General features: G+C 44.6%; 2 protein-coding genes and 1 pseudogene across 14 annotated transcripts in view; 2 read left to right on the top strand and 1 right to left on the bottom strand.

The window, feature by feature from the left end:
* Positions 1 to 10603, bottom strand: part of RBM10 (RNA binding motif protein 10) — a 28668-nt gene extending 18065 nt beyond the window's left edge. For 4 of the 13 annotated variants that reach the window (XM_019649281.1, XM_019649229.1, XM_019649272.1 and 1 more), the window contains exons 1-3: positions 10139 to 10603; positions 8141 to 8282; positions 7876 to 8007 (exon numbers count right to left, since the gene is read on the bottom strand). In XM_019649281.1, coding sequence (XP_019504826.1) covers positions 7876 to 7943 — 68 coding nt within the window. In that variant the 5' untranslated portion in view covers positions 7944 to 8007; positions 8141 to 8282; positions 10139 to 10603. Of the gene's footprint in view, positions 1 to 5425; positions 5446 to 7875; positions 8008 to 8140; positions 8283 to 9613; positions 9652 to 10107 lie in introns of those variants that run through there. The other 9 variants (XM_019649263.1, XM_019649253.1, XM_019649238.1 and 6 more) reach the window with 6 other exon arrangements.
* Positions 777 to 2437, top strand: LOC109385929 (60S ribosomal protein L7a-like; annotated as a pseudogene).
* A 268-nt stretch (positions 10604 to 10871) lies between the features above and the next one.
* Positions 10872 to 13261, top strand: NDUFB11 (NADH:ubiquinone oxidoreductase subunit B11). Its single transcript, XM_019649635.1, has 3 exons — positions 10872 to 11172; positions 12733 to 12863; positions 13034 to 13261. Exons 1-3 carry the CDS (start codon positions 10966 to 10968, stop codon positions 13158 to 13160), a joined length of 465 nt encoding a protein of 154 aa, XP_019505180.1. The 5' UTR covers positions 10872 to 10965; the 3' UTR covers positions 13161 to 13261.
* The last annotated feature ends 1914 nt before the right edge of the window (positions 13262 to 15175 follow it).

Here is a 15175-nt window from a genome sequence, read left to right on the forward strand (position 1 = left end):
CCAGCTCCAGGTTGAGCTGTTGTTCAGCATCTTAGCTGTAGAGGGCAGTGTCACTGGCCCTCATATGTGGGATCCAAACCAGGGCCCTCTGGCATCCCAAGCCAGCTCTTAACCAATGCGCCACTCGGCCGGCCCCTTCCTCTAATGTTAACAGAAGAAACATGATGCATTGTAAAAAAATAAGACGTTAACTAAGCTGCATACTTTATTAGGATTTCACCAGTTTTTCCACTACTATCCTCTCTTTCTGTTCCAAGATCGAATCCAGGCTACCATATTGCATTTAGTCATCATGCCCTCTTGGAGTCTCCGCTGGCCTGTGAAAGTTTCTTGGTCTTGCCTTGTTTTATGACCATGACAGTTTTGAAGAGCACTGGTTAGATATTTTGTAGAATGTAACTCAACTTGGGTTTGTCTGATGTGTTCTTGTGAGTAGACTTGAGGTGATAGAGTTTTTGGGAGAAGACTACATTAGAGATGAGCCCTTTTGGTTGCACTGTATCGGGGGGCACATGATATCAACATGACTTAGCACTGGTGATGTTGACCTTGATCATCTGGTTACATGGGGTCTGCCAGGTTTCTCTGCTATGAAGTTTCTCTTTCTACTCTCTATTCTTTAGAAGCGAGTCACTAAGACCAGCTCACACTCAAGAGGAGGGGAATTAAGCTCTACCTCCTGGAGTGGGGAGTATCTACATATATTATTTGGAATTCTCCTATAAGGAAGATCAGGGATAGAACATTTTTGACTCAACAGATCTGCAAGAGTCCAAATGTTTGACAACAAACTGTTGGCAAGACTATATGGGAAATAGGCACTCTCATATTACTGGTAGGAGTGAAAACGGAACAATCCCCATGGAGGGGAATTTGGAAATAGCTGGTAAAACTAAAAATCTATATACCCTCTGACCCCCAGTTCTCCTTCTGGGAATTTAATGGACTGATATGCTTGTACATGTAAAAAACATTATTCCCTGCACCACTGTGTATAATAGCAAAGGCCAAGAAACAACTTAGAAGGATCAGGGAAATTCTGTTTTTAAAAAAGACTAATGAGCTCTCCTCCCTCCGCCCAAGATACCAAAAGGAAAGATGGCTAAGGGAAAGAAGGTGGCGCCGGTCCCTGCTGTCATAAACAAGGAGGCTAAGACGGTGGTAAACCTCCCATTTTGAGAAAAGGCCCAAGAGCTTTGGCATTGGACAGGACAGCTAGGCCAAAGGGACCTCACCTGCTTTGTCAAACGGCCCTGTTACATTCCGCTGCAGCAGCAAAGGGCTATTCTCTGTAAGCACCCAAAAGTGCCTCCTGCGATTAACCAGTTCACCCAGGCCTTGGAACGCCAGACAGTTACTCAAGTGCTTAAGCTGACCCCCAAGTACAGACCATAGACAAAGCAAGAGAAGCAGAGACGGTTGGCTTGGCCCAAGAAAAAAAAAACAAACTGCTGGCAAAGGGATGTCCCCACCAAGAGGCCACCTGTCCTTCAAGTAGGGGTTAATACTGTCACCTCTTTGGTGGAGAACAAGCTCAGCTGGTAGTGATTGCACATGATGAGGATCCCACTGGGCCGGCTGTCTTCCTGCATGCCCTGTGCCGTAAGATGGGGGTTCCCTACTGCATTATCAAGGGGAAGGCCAGGCTGGGGTGTCTAGGCCACAGGAAGACCTGCACCACCGTCGCCTGCACACAGGTTACCTCAGAAGGCAAAGGAGCACTGGCTAAGCTGGTGGAAGCTATCTGGCTTAATCATAACAACAGGTATCATGAGATCTGCTGTCACTGGGGAGGCAACGTCCTGGGCCCCAAATCCGTGGCTCACAGTGCCAAGCGGGAAAAGGCAAAGGCTAAAGAACTGGCCACCAAATTGGGCTGAATGGACACCATTGAGTTATCTGTACATAAAAGTAATCCTTCAGAAAAAAAAAAGACCAGCAAGGGAGAGAGGAGCCCCGCCAAACATTAAAACATGTCAATAAAGGTGGGACCACTGAAACACAAATGGACAGATGGGTGAAACCAAAGAGCCCACAGTCCAAAAAACACATGGATATTTAGAATATGCCAAAGCCTGCCATTTCAAATGAACAGGGGGGAAGTGGATTAGTCAATAAATACTAGTTGTGACAACTGTCTGGCCCAGGCATTGGCAAACTACAGCCAGTGGGCCAAATCCAGTCACCTAAATAAAGTTTTCTTGAACACAGCTATACCCATTCATTTACATACCGTCTGCGGCTGCTTTCAGGTGGGTACTCATGACAGAGACCATATGGTCTGCAATGCCAAAAATATTTACTATCTGATCCTTTACAGAACAAGTTTGGTGACCTTTAAGAAAACGAAGTTGTTGATCTAATTCACTTAAGCCAAGTACATTCTACATGGATCAAAAATTTAAATCCCTGAATAGAAACCACAAAAATATTAGTAATAAAAAAATTGATCACCTCAAGAATGGGGAAGGGCTTTCTAAGCAAGACAAAAACCAGAAGTCATGAAATAAAAAACATAAATCTGGCTTCATAAAAAATTTAAAATATCTAGGGCCAGCTGAGTGGCTCGTTAATTAAGAATTGGCTTGGGAGCACAAGCTCTGAGCAGCAGGGCTGCCAGTTCGGATCCCACATGAGGACCAGTGATGCTGCACCCTCTACAGCTAAGATGGTAAACAACAGCTCGACCTGGAGCTGGGCTGCCATGAGTCGCTGGTAACGGCGTAGGATGCAGTGGGGCTGCAGTGGGCTCCCGTAAGCTACTGTGAGTGGCGGCAGCCAGTGTGAGCTGCCATGAGTGGCCGTCCGATGTCCAGCGACTGATCTGCCTCAGCCAGGAAGAGCGCAATGATCAAAATACCAACATGGGCCAATGAAGCGAAGTCCTCCACACCTAGACTGAAGAACAAAAGGACAGCAACTTGTCTGTTGCCCTTCCCCTATTCCCCAACGCTGTTCCCTCCCCCCAATTCCCCAATAAAATCTTTTAAAAAAAATTTAAATATCTATAGTGCAAAAAAATACCATAAAGAAATAAACATGTGATAAAGCAAGTAGAGTAAAATGTTAATAGTAGAATCTAGTGGATGGGTATAGAGGTGTTCACTGTAAAATTGTTTTGACTTTGTTGTATGATTGAAATTTCATAATAAAACATTGGAAAAACCAGAAAGCTAAAAGATAATTAACAAATGAAAAAAATAAAATGTTTGCAGACATTTTGGTTAGTTTCTAAATTTTCATAGTTGTTTGTTCATTCATTTATTCATTCAATAAATAGTAAGGTAACAATTGCAATGTCCTGGGCACTGTTCTAGGTGCTGGGGATATTGCTGTGAATGAAATGAAGTCCCTGTCCGTATTAGCTCGGCTTGGAACCCAAACTGTTTCCTTATGATAAATGCCTCAACAAGATTCATATGCCTCAAGCAGTGCTCATATGAGTACTGCTTTTTGATATGAGCAATGTTTTTTCATGTTTGCTTACTATGGGTATCCCTCAATATTTGAACTCTAGTCATCAGAATTTCAGAACGGAACAGATTTAAATAATGGTCAGAGGAAATCCTGAACTCTCTGACACTCAGCATCTAAACCAAATAAATTTGGATACTGAACTCTTGCTATCTAAACTCAGGAAGGGAACATATTTAAGATAGTACAGGATACATCCTTTTTACTAGCCACAGAGCGCTTTGACTAAACACCTTGCAAAGGCAGACCCTGTCCATAATACATTTCTAGGAAGCTAGACTAAATCATAATATATGAGGACCTCCACAAAATGAATATACTTCTAAACCCGTAAAATGCCAAAATTGGCAGAAGTAGACAAAATGATAATAAAAAACTCAGGCCCTTTAAAAGGTGAGTTTAACCAAGTTTTCAAAGGACAGATAATTCTTATACAAGTTTCTCCAAAAAAGAGAAAAAGTGGCCCAATTCATGTCATGAGGCTGCCTTGATTCAATGCCAGATAAATAGAAAACGAAATTATAGGACCACTTCATTAATGGAAATGGATGCAAATATCCTAAATAATACAGTATCTGATCAAATATAAGTGTTTTAAAAATATACATGCTATATACCTGCTCCCTTTCTATCTCTGAATCTCTCGTGCATGTGGGGTCTCTGACTCTCTCAGGTATGCAGGGTTCCCATACATATGTATATATTAAATTTGGTTATTTTCTCTTGCTAAAATACACACACACACACAACACTGCTTAATTTTTCTGCCAAAAATTCATGAGTAAACATTAAAAAAACACAAATTGAGAAACATCTACAAAGCAACTGACCTGTACTCTTAAAACATATCAAGGTCATACAAGACAAGAAAAGATTAAATAACTGTTCCAGATTAAAGGAGACTAAAAGTACAGAGTAGCTCAATGCAATGTGTGATCTTGGATTGGATCTGGACTAGGGAAAAATAGCTATAAAGGACATTATTGGAGGGCCAGCTGAGTGGCTCAGTTGGTTAAGAGCTCGCTCAAGAGTGTGAGCTCTGAGCAACTAGCGGTTCGATTCCCAGCCTGAGCTGAGCTGCCAACAAGTAGCAGGATGGCTCAGCTAAAAAAAACAACAACAAAAAACAGGACATTATTGGGACAACTGATGACATCTGAATATGACTGTATATAAGACAAAATATTATATCAATGTTAACTTTCCTGATATTGATAAGCGTACTGTGGTCCTAGTTCTTAAAGAATATACATGCTGTAGTACTTAAGGGTAATGTCTGCCATTAACTGAAATGACTGAGGGGGGGAAATGTTATATGTGGGAGGGAGGAGGAGTGGAGAGAGAGGGGGAAGAGGAAGGGTGAGGGGGAAAGGGAAAGGGAGAGGGAGAGGAGGACGGAAGTAGGTGGGTAGGTTAGGTTAAGCAAATGTGGCAAAATGTTTACAATTAGTGGTTCTGCGTAGTGGATAAATGGGAGTTCATTGTACTTGCATCTTTTCTGTAAATTTGAAACTTATTTCAAAATAAGAAGCCATAAACATATATGTGTGTGTGTGTGTGTGTGTGTGTGTATGTGTGTGTATGTACACACACATACACACACACATACCCTGTGATCAAGGAGGGTATGTCTCAAGAATGCCAAGAATATAATTTAATGCAATTTATTAAATTAATGGACAAAAGGAGAAAAAAAGCATGTAATTATGATATTCAATACTCATTTATGATGAATCTTAGTAAACTAAGATTAGAGAATTTTCTTTATTTACTAAAGTCTACTTTCTAAAAGCCTACAGCGTACGTCATACTTGATGGCTAAGCAGGAGGGGCTACCTATCAGGCCTGGACTGACTGCCTACCTACAGGTATCCTTTATGGGAAACAAAATAAATTACATTGTTGAAGCCATTATTCTTTGAATTTTCTATTACAACCTGCCAAAACATACCTTAATTGGTACATCCAGCATCTCTGATACTATTTAACATTGTATCAAAAGTCCTGGACAATGCTACAAGTGAGGAAAAAGAAATGAGAAGTGACAGGATTGATTTGCATGCCATATGACTAAATACTTAGAAAAATCATCAGAATCAACAATGAATGATTAGAAATAACAAGAGAGTACAGCAGGGAAAAGATAACTTATAAAATTTAAGAGCTTTCCTCTACCCCAACAAGCAATAGCTTGGAAAATAAGATGTCAATGAAAAGTACTGAAGTACCTATGAATTACTTTAACAAAGAATATGCAAGACCTGTATTTTTGTTTATTCATATTTTTATGTCATTTAAATGAATTTAAAAATATTATCCATACAAGTCTTGGATGAAATGAGACCACTTACAAAGATGACAATGCTCCACAAATTCATAAATAAATTCAATGCAATCTCAATAAAAATGCCTGAATGTTTATGAGGGACTGGATAAACTTTTTATATGAAGCTCCACCAATGGCTAACTCGACTTTGAAAAATAAGAGCAAAGTGGGAACAATTAAGACATCCTGTTAAGTAATAATAATAAAAACACTAAGGTTCTGGCACAAGAAAGCGCAAACAGACCAATGAAACAAATGAGATCACTTAAGACAGATCCATGTACACTCAAGACAGAGCCATGTACATGAGGGAACTTAAAATGAGATGAGGTACCATAAATCAGTAAAGAAGGATGGACTATTTAGGAGATGATTCTGGGAAAATGCCCACTATATGGAGGAAAATAAAACCAGAATCTACCTTGTACCATATTCCAAAGTGGACTCTAGATGGATTTAAAGACCTGAATGAGAAAGGTAAAACAGCAGAGTGAAAACAATCCTTGTGATCCAGAGGTAGGAACAGAGATAATTCTGAAAGCACAGATAATAAGACAAAAAAGTGATGAATTTTAGTACACCCAAATTAAGAACAAGTATCCATCCTTAGGAGAATTGTTAAGTAAAAGGCAATAGGCACACCCCATGGTGTCCTTGGGACCAATTAGAAGCAAAGCACTAATATGCACGGCAATACAGACAGATCTTAAAAATGCAGGGCTGAGTAATACAAGTTCAAGAAACAGAATGAAGACTGTAGCACTCTGCCGTTTGTGTAAAATGAAAACACAGATGCTCAAAACAACACTACATATTTTAGAAGGATACATTTCAAATGACAGAAAAGCTGCCTACAGCTATGGGAATTGGGAATAAATAAGAAAAGAATAAATATGGCAAGAGAAGGCCTTTATACTGACCTATGATGGAAACCTACCGTGAACTGGAAAAGTATGATTAACTCAAACCTCTGCACTTGAGGTTCTTTAAAAGCCAAAAGAAAACCAGTGGCATTATTTGATAATAAAGCTTGAAGCAAGTATGTCACTTACTCAAACTCAGAAACTGCCACAGAGTACTTCTAGTGAATGCCATCCAAAACTGAATGCCTTTCAAAAGACATTTTTAAAGAAGGTCAAGACTGAATAACACTAGATTATAACCACATCTCAAATTTGGGCTCACTTTTCGGAAAACAAAGTGTTATAATTCTACATTTTAAAAAGGGCCTGGTGGGGCGGCCAGTTGGTTCAGTTGGTTAGCGGGCAGTGCTCATAGCACCAAGGTTACCGGTTCGATCCCCATATGGGTCACTGAGTCATGCCCTTCACAACTAGATTGAAACAACTACTTGACTTGGAGCTGATGGGTCCTGGAAAAACACACTGTTCCCCAATAAAAAAAATTAAAATATAAGAAAAATAAATAAATAAAAAGGGCCTGGTAGTAGAAGAAACCCTTTGTAAGACATTAAAAAAATTATTTCCTCCCTGACTTTTAAAAAATCCACTGACTCTTAATAGAGGCTTTCTGGGAGAGTTAGGTCTACTTTCCTATGCAATCCTAAAATGTTAGGAACAGATCACTAGCATTAGAATCAACTGGGGTGATCCACCAGGATGGTGAGAGTATCGTCTGGAATCTCTGTATTTTATCAAGTGTCCCAACTATTTCTTGTTTGACCAGAGTTTAAAAATAACTGTACAAGAGTGTCCCATTCCAAGACAAGTATCACGCCAACTTTAGCCTATCCTGCCCCTGAAATCTCCCACTATCTGACCTGGCTTGCTTCATACTTGTCCTGGCAAATTCCTAACTCTGAAGGTACCACTCCCATCCATCCCTTAAACCCAAAGCACACCTCTGTCCTGAGAACCCACAGGTACCTACAACCCCCTACCCATCTCTGCCTCTCCTCTTGCAGTAGCTGTCCAGACCTTGGTGAATGGCACCATATACCTATCTGGGTCACCCAAAGTGGAAACCTGGGCATCAGCCTCTATTCCCCCGCTTCTCTTAATCCCTTCCCACCCTCACATCCAACCATGGGACCCATCCAGTTGTTTTGGAATCACCTGTAAACTGTGTGTTCTCCCTGGTGAGACCCTGAGTAAGGAGAAGGCTGCAATCTTATCTGTCTCATTCACCACGGTACTTTCAGGGCCTAGTACACAGGTCCTGGCTCACAACAGGTGCCAAGTAATTGTCTGCTGAAAAGAAACCAATCATCTACTGCGCTGTTTCCTCTGCCTGGAAGCCGCCTCATAGCACCTTCCTGGATCAGTTCTCACATAGGGACAAGCCTAGGCTGTTTGATGGGGGTGGGAGTGGGTAACTCACCGTCTTTCATACTCCATATCCTGATAGGGCCTTCGGGGGCTACTTGGGCCCCTCCTCAGCCGCTGGCTCCGTTTTACTTCCCAGCCACCCCCACTGCTGCCACCATGATCTGCCAGCCTGGGTGATGCCTCCTGCAGCGACTCTGGGGAGAGAGGAAGGAAAAAAGGGGTCAAGGCAGTTGGGGCAGAAAGGGCCTCTTTGAAAAACCCTTGTTGTCAAGGCTCTCTGGTGTCCCTTAGCCTGGGGATGTTGTTTCTGAACTCCTGGTGCTCCTGAGGACCAGAGCGGGAAGGCGGATGCACTACCCGCCCCCCCTCCCCCACCACTTGGCCAGATCCTTTCCTTTCCACACAAATGTGAGATTAGAGTCCACTGCCCTAGAAAGAGCAAGGCTTCAGCAGACAGGGAACATCTTGCAGAGAGAACTGGTGGTGCCACCCATTCTGTGATCAGGGCGTTGCCATCTGAAACAGGTAGACAAGTTCAAGCCTGGAGCTACCTGCCTGGGGGTGGGGGGTGGGGGTGGGTGCTCTTAGTGCGGAATGACTTGTTTCAGATTGGGCAGATTAGGCATTGAGGAAAGACTTCACAAAAGGAGTCCCAGGCACCCACCAGTCTCCTTCCATGGGCCCCCAGGTGAGATTTCATCCTCCCAACAAGATGCTGGCTGCCCCCTATAAGACAGCAGGAGACCATGAAAGGCTTAGGGGGTGAAGGGGCTAACTTGGTAATGAGACAGCTGCCGCCTCCCTGGGCTCCTGGCCAACACAGCTTTGGGCCTCACGCAGCAATTGGCTCAGCCCTGAACCCTGTCTCTTATGAGCAGCCAGGTCCCAAGGCAGCTCTCTCCCCAGGGTAAAAAGGGCCCTTTCGGAGGCTGTTCCAAACCACTGTCCTATTCTATTGGGATGGAAGGGCAGTCATTTCACCCAACCCTCGGGGCTACCATGAGAACTAAGGAATTCCCAAGCCACATGACTTGGCCAGGGGTCACCACACAGTATCCCAGAATCTTCAGGTCCTGCCCTCTGAACAGGAATAAGGCAAAGGTAGGTGATAACAGCACCTGCCCAACATGAGGTTGCCACCACACCTTTCCTCCGTGTCTACACACACACCAATTTAATCTTCCTCCTCATGCTACAGGGAACCAGAGTTACCTGCTCCCAGATGGGTAAGAGTTAGAACCACAATCAGGAGCCCAAGTAGATAACAGCTGATACAAAACCCTCAGTAGGCTCTGGCAAAGGGGCCAGAGTCACGCATTGGTATCCACAACAGATAGGGACTGGGTCACAGACACGCGCCCCAAATAACTATGGGCCAAAATCACAGACAGGAACCCACAATAAATACGGGTCATAAGCATGCACTGAAGCCCCTTTTCAATCGATGAACATCAGAGTCAGAGAGAAACCCCCTTCCTAAAGAACAAGCAATAAGTCACACACATTCCTGGTATTCCCTCCCTACCTAGTTAAGTCGGTTGGGGCCAGTCGCAAGAAGACTCCCTATGGATAAGGACCAGAGTTAGACACACTGCAAGAATAAAAGCCAGGGTCATATAAAGACGTTATTACTCCTCCCCATCCCAAGACTAAGGACCCGAGCCACAGAACACGTCCCCATGGACAGATAAGTAACAAAGTCACACAGAACAGACAGCACACCCCGTCTTGTGGATAAAAACCAAAGTCGCTGACACTCGCCTCCCCACAAATAAAATTCGGTGTCTCAGACACAGTAAGCCACAGTATCCCACTCCCATCCGTCCCTCCCTTCCCCCAACCCGCGTGCACCTATCCAGTGTCCTGATCGCGCACGCGCCACGGCTCTCAAAGGGGTGCAATTTTTTTAAAAAAAGACAGCTCATCCCAGGCTCAGACAGTGCACGCATCCCTTGGTTGCGGCCCGCAGTCCGCCCTCTTGCCTATTCTATGCACCACCCCCCGCCCCCGGTCCCTTACCTCCGCCCCCACGACCAGCGTCGACGCTCACCTTTTCGGCCCGGGCTGTCAAGGGAGGGCTCCCTGACATCACCCCGGCCTGCCTCCACCGCCGCCAACCCTCCCAACTCAGCTGGAGCCTGTCCACGCGACAATCAAGTCCGAGGCTGGAAACAGAAAGGCGGGGGTGGGGGGGAAGGGAGAAGCGCCAATCGCGCTGCCCTTCCCGGAAAACTCACTGCCACCTACTCCCCGTCGGCCGCAATCAGCAGCACAAAATGGCGACCAAGAGCAAGGAACCGGCGCTTCGACCACCATCCACCTACTGAGGGAGCGCGCTCTGGCCAGCCTTGTCTATTGGTCGCCGTCTGCCATCGGCCAGCCCTGGCCCACTCTGATTGGCAAGCATCTGCCACCTCCCCATTCCCTGTGCAAACGCCCACAAGTCGAGAAAAGGAGTAGCTATTGGCCAATTTGGCGAGGCCCACTTTTTAGAAGCTTTGCTTCCTTCAAAGATGAAAGACAAACGGAAGCTCCGCCCCTTCCCTTAGAGGGCAAGGGAAATTCGGTGCGATTGGCTGGGAACTGCATACAGCCAAATGTCACCGCCTTCTTCTCTGCAAGGAATGGAGCTGACCACTCAGGCAGAACTGCCATAACCTGATGGAGAGGATCGGAAAATAGTTGGTCCCTGAGGCCATGCTAGAGGGAGAGAAAGAGGGCTGCTCAGCGCCTCCCTTGCTTGAAAAAAATCCAGAGAGACTTGGGACCTATTTAGTGTGGTGGGGGCAAAGCGACAATTATCGCGCTGGGGCCAACTGCAGCTGCGCAGAGTCGCATTTCCGTCCCCGCCCCTGAGTGCCTGCAGAACAATCTGTCATGGCGGCTGGGCTGTTGAGTTTGTGCGCTCGCCGCCTTTTGGCAGTAGCGGCGACGCAAGGGCGCTTGGCTGCCCGGGTTCGCTGGGAATCCAGCTCCTCCAGGGCTGTGATCGCCCCGTCCGCTGTGGTGGGAAAGCGGGCACGGGAACCTACTATGCGCTGGCAGGAGGACCCAGATGTCGAGGACGAAAACCTCTATGAGAAGGTGAGAGGGAGGGGAAACGGGACGCCAAAAGGGTCAGTCGGGGACCAGCGGATGGAGCGCCATAGAGGACGTTCTTAGGCGGCTGAGGATTGCGCAGCTGGTGAAATCCTTGAAGACTTGGGAATTTTGCCTGGCTTCTTTTCCTCCTTTGTCCGGTGATATCTTCTGTTCAGGGCCATAGACTAGATTGGCCTTATTTTGCAGACAGGTACCAAACCTGAAGTGGGCAGTGCTCAAAACACTGAGAAGCAATATAGTATAACAATAATAATAAACACTGGTAGGACGTTTGCTCGGTGTCAGTGTTTTAAACAGTTTACATTACATTAACTCATCTAAATTCTCAAAACAACCCTATTTTGAAGTGGGTACTCTTGGTAAGCCCATTGTACAGACGAGGAACTTGAAGTACAGAGATATCAAGTGGGTTGCCCAAGTTCGCATAACTGAATGTGTGGCAGAACCGGTATTTGAACTTAGATCTACCAGGTCTGCTGTGCTCTCTTGATAGCAGAGCCTCTGAAATAAAAATGTCTGTGTTAGAATACAGGCACTGACAATTACTCGCCTGTGTGACCTTGGGCAAGTAACTTAACTCCTTGGTGCTTCAGTTTCGTTGTAAAATGGGGAAAGTATTAGGACACCTTCTAAAAAAATAAAATACTACACCTGCCTTGTGTAATTAAATGAGTCAAAATACTCAGAACAGCATCTGGCACTTAGTACTCAGCATTAGAAGGTGTTTATTATTGCCACTTTCCACCTCACTGGGATATTGTGAAATTTGTGTATGTGAAAAGGCCTGCCACATAAGAGGTGCTTCATCAATACTAACCTCTGGTTGAGGGGCTTGGATATATAGGATGCTTATTCATTCATTCATTCTGTAAATATGTATTGAGGGCCTGCTGTGTGCCAGGCACAGTTCAGGGCCCTAGGGGTTCAGCAGTGTGTTAATCATGTAAAGAAAGCCCTTGCTCTTATATGATAGTGGAGAACGCAGAAAATAAATATGTAAAATATTTGAAAATGGTAATGTAGAGTATGTAATTGATCATATAAGATAATGTGATACAGATGATCTAGGAACATGCTACTTTGATAAACTAATAAATGCTAGAAAGAATGTTAAGCAAGATAAGTGGACTGAGAGTGACTTGGGGGTAGGGAGTAATTTTATTAGGTTGAACCATAGGAAATTGCTAATATTCAACCATTTTTGACCTATGAAAATGGCAATTTTCTATAGTTCAACTTAATAGACGAGGTGACTAGGAAATGCCTCCTAAGGGAAGTGATGATGAAGCCAAAACTTTGAATGAGGAGGCAGATCCAGCCATGACTAGCTCTGGAAGGAAATGCTTTCCAGGCAGAGGGAACAACTAGTGCAAAAGTCCTGTGGTGGGAAGGAGCTTCACAAGTCCTAAGAACAGAATGAGAGGAATTTAGGGATGGAAGGGAGATTGGTCCAAGGTGAGATAAGAGGCCAGCTTTTGCAGGGCCAGCATAAGGCTTTGTGGAGCAGAAGGAAACCCTCACTGACTACTCCTTCTTCCACAGAACCCAGACTCCCACGGCTACGACAACGATCCTGTTGTGGACGTCTGGAACATGCGGATGGTCTTCTTCTTTGGCTTCTCCATTGTCTTGGTCCTTGGCACCACCTTTGTGGCTTATCTGCCTGACTACAGGTGCATGGGGTGTCTAAGAGAATGGGATGGGTGTGGGCAGAGGCAGGGGTGGAGGTTAAAGGGGACCCTGCCAGGAATCCTGTCCTGCACCAGTGAGGAATGGGGAGCTAAGGTGGGGATTGGTGTCTTGTGAGGCTCCCTCATGTCTCCCCCCACGCTGCTGCCTCCAGGATGCACGATTGGGCCCGCCGGGAAGCTGAGAGGCTTGTGAAATACCGAGAGGCCAATGGTCTCCCCATCATGGAATCCAACTGTTTTGACCCCAGCAAGATCCAGCTGCCAGAGGCTGAGGACTGACTGGTTGCTGAGTGGGGCTCAAGAAACACCACTTTCTCCACCCTCTGCCCGCCATTCTGCCTTCTCCTCAGAGCACCTAATTAAAGCGATTAAAAATCTGACTGGCTGGTGTTGATTTTGTTGTAAGGAGGATGTGGGAGTGGGGTTGTCAGGCCTTAAAAGGGCCACCAGTCTTTTCTGGGTGTTCTCATTATTGCTGTGTAACAAACACCCTAAAACTTAGTGGCTTAAAATGACAATTTAGTATTATCTTTCATGGTCCTATGGTTGACTGGCTCAGCTGAGTGGTTCTTGGGGTCAGACAGTGGCTGGTGCTGGAGTCATCTGAAAGCTCTGCTGGGCTGGATGTCCAAGATGGCTTCTTCACTCACATGCCTGGCACTTCATTCTTCTTCCAGGTAGCCTGTCTCTGCTGAAAGCTCCCTTCAGGTCCACCCTCTCCCAAGTTGTAACAACATAGGTTAGCTTTGTCTGGTTTGGGACTTCATATGAGTGCATCCATACATTTTTGTTCCTGGCTTCTTTCTTTTTTTAAATTTTATTTTATTGGGGAATTGGGGAAGGGGAACAGCCAAGTTGCTGTCCTCCAATCTTAGTTGTGGAGGGCGCATCTAGCTCAGCTCCAAGTCCAGTCACCATCTGGCTGCCCGTCGGCAGCTTGTGGCTGCTCAGCTCAAGGTGCCATGTTGTGTTCAATCTTAATTGCGGGTGGGCGTATCCCATCCCATGCGGGAGTCGAACCGGCAAACTTGTTGTTAGGAGCACATGCTCTCACCAGCTGAGCCATCCTGCCAACAGGCAGCTCAGCTCAGGTGCAGCTCACTGGCCCATGTGGGAATTGAACTGGTGACCCTGTTGTCCAGAACTTTCACTCTTAACTAACTGAGCCACTCAGCCAGCCCATCTTTCTTTTCTTTTTTTTAATATATTTTTTATTAGTTTCAGGTGTACAAAACAACGTAATAGACATTTACACCCCTCACAAAGCAATAACCCTCCCCAATCTACTACCCCTCTGACATAGTCTATAGCTGTTACAATACCATTGACTATATTCCCTATGCTGTACTCCACATCCTGTGACTATATATATTTAATAACTATAATAAATTTATTATAAATAATAAATATAAATAAATATAGTTGACATTCAATATTATTCTACTTTAGCTTCAGGTGTATAGCACAGTGGTTAGGCATTTACAGTCTATGAAGTGATTCCCCCTGATAAGTCCAGTTCCCATCTGACATCCTACATAATCTTTACAATGTTATCGATTATATTCCTCATACTGTATTTCACATGCCCGTGACTATTTTTTGACTACCAATTTGTACTTCCTAATCCCTTCACCTCCCCATCCCCAACCCCCTCCTATCTAGTAACCATCAGTTTTTTCTCTGTATCTCTGAGTCTATTTCTGTTTTGTTTGCTCGTTTATTCTGTTCTTTAGATTCCACATATAAGTGAGATCATATGGTATTAGTCTTTCTCAGTTTGACTTATTTCACTTAGTACCTGGCTTCTTTCATTCAACTTGGTGGTATGAGACAGGTCCATGGTGTTACACGATCAGTAGTTTGTCCATCCTAATAGCTGTGCTCTCTTCCATTGAACAGACCACACTTCATCTGTTTCAATGTCGATGGGCATTTTGGTAGTTTTCTGTTTGGAGCTATTCTTCTGTGATCATTCATATCTGTATATCTCTATATCTATCTATCTATCTATCTATCTATCTATCTATCTATCTATCTATCTACCTATCTTTTGATGGATATATGCACTCATTTCTCTTGGGCATATACCAAGGAATGGAATTGCTAAGCCATAAGGTAGATAGGTGATCAGCTTCAGTAAACCATGCCAATTTTCCAGTCTACACTTCCCCCATGGTGAATGCCACATCCTCACCATCACTCGTTGTCCATCTTTTTTTTGTAATAGCCATTCTGGTGAGTGACTGACCTTTAAAGGGCCACATTGGGATGAAAGGTGGCAGCTGAGTGGCTCC

Source organism: Hipposideros armiger, unplaced genomic scaffold (genome assembly GCF_001890085.2).
Source record: "Hipposideros armiger isolate ML-2016 unplaced genomic scaffold, ASM189008v1 scaffold_7, whole genome shotgun sequence".
NCBI classification, from domain to species: domain Eukaryota; kingdom Metazoa; phylum Chordata; class Mammalia; order Chiroptera; family Hipposideridae; genus Hipposideros; species Hipposideros armiger.

What these genes read in the sequence shown, in the direction of transcription:
- NDUFB11 (XM_019649635.1), top strand. Translation starts at nt 10,966, where the DNA reads ATGGCGGCTGGGCTGTTGAGTTTGTGCGCTCGCCGCCTTTTGGCAGTA. An exon ending in ACGAAAACCTCTATGAGAAG is followed by an intron (nt 11,173 to 12,732) that starts GTGAGAGGGAGG and finishes CTTCTTCCACAG; the next exon opens with AACCCAGACTCCCACGGCTA. An exon ending in GCTTATCTGCCTGACTACAG is followed by an intron (nt 12,864 to 13,033) that starts GTGCATGGGGTG and finishes TGCTGCCTCCAG; the next exon opens with GATGCACGATTGGGCCCGCC.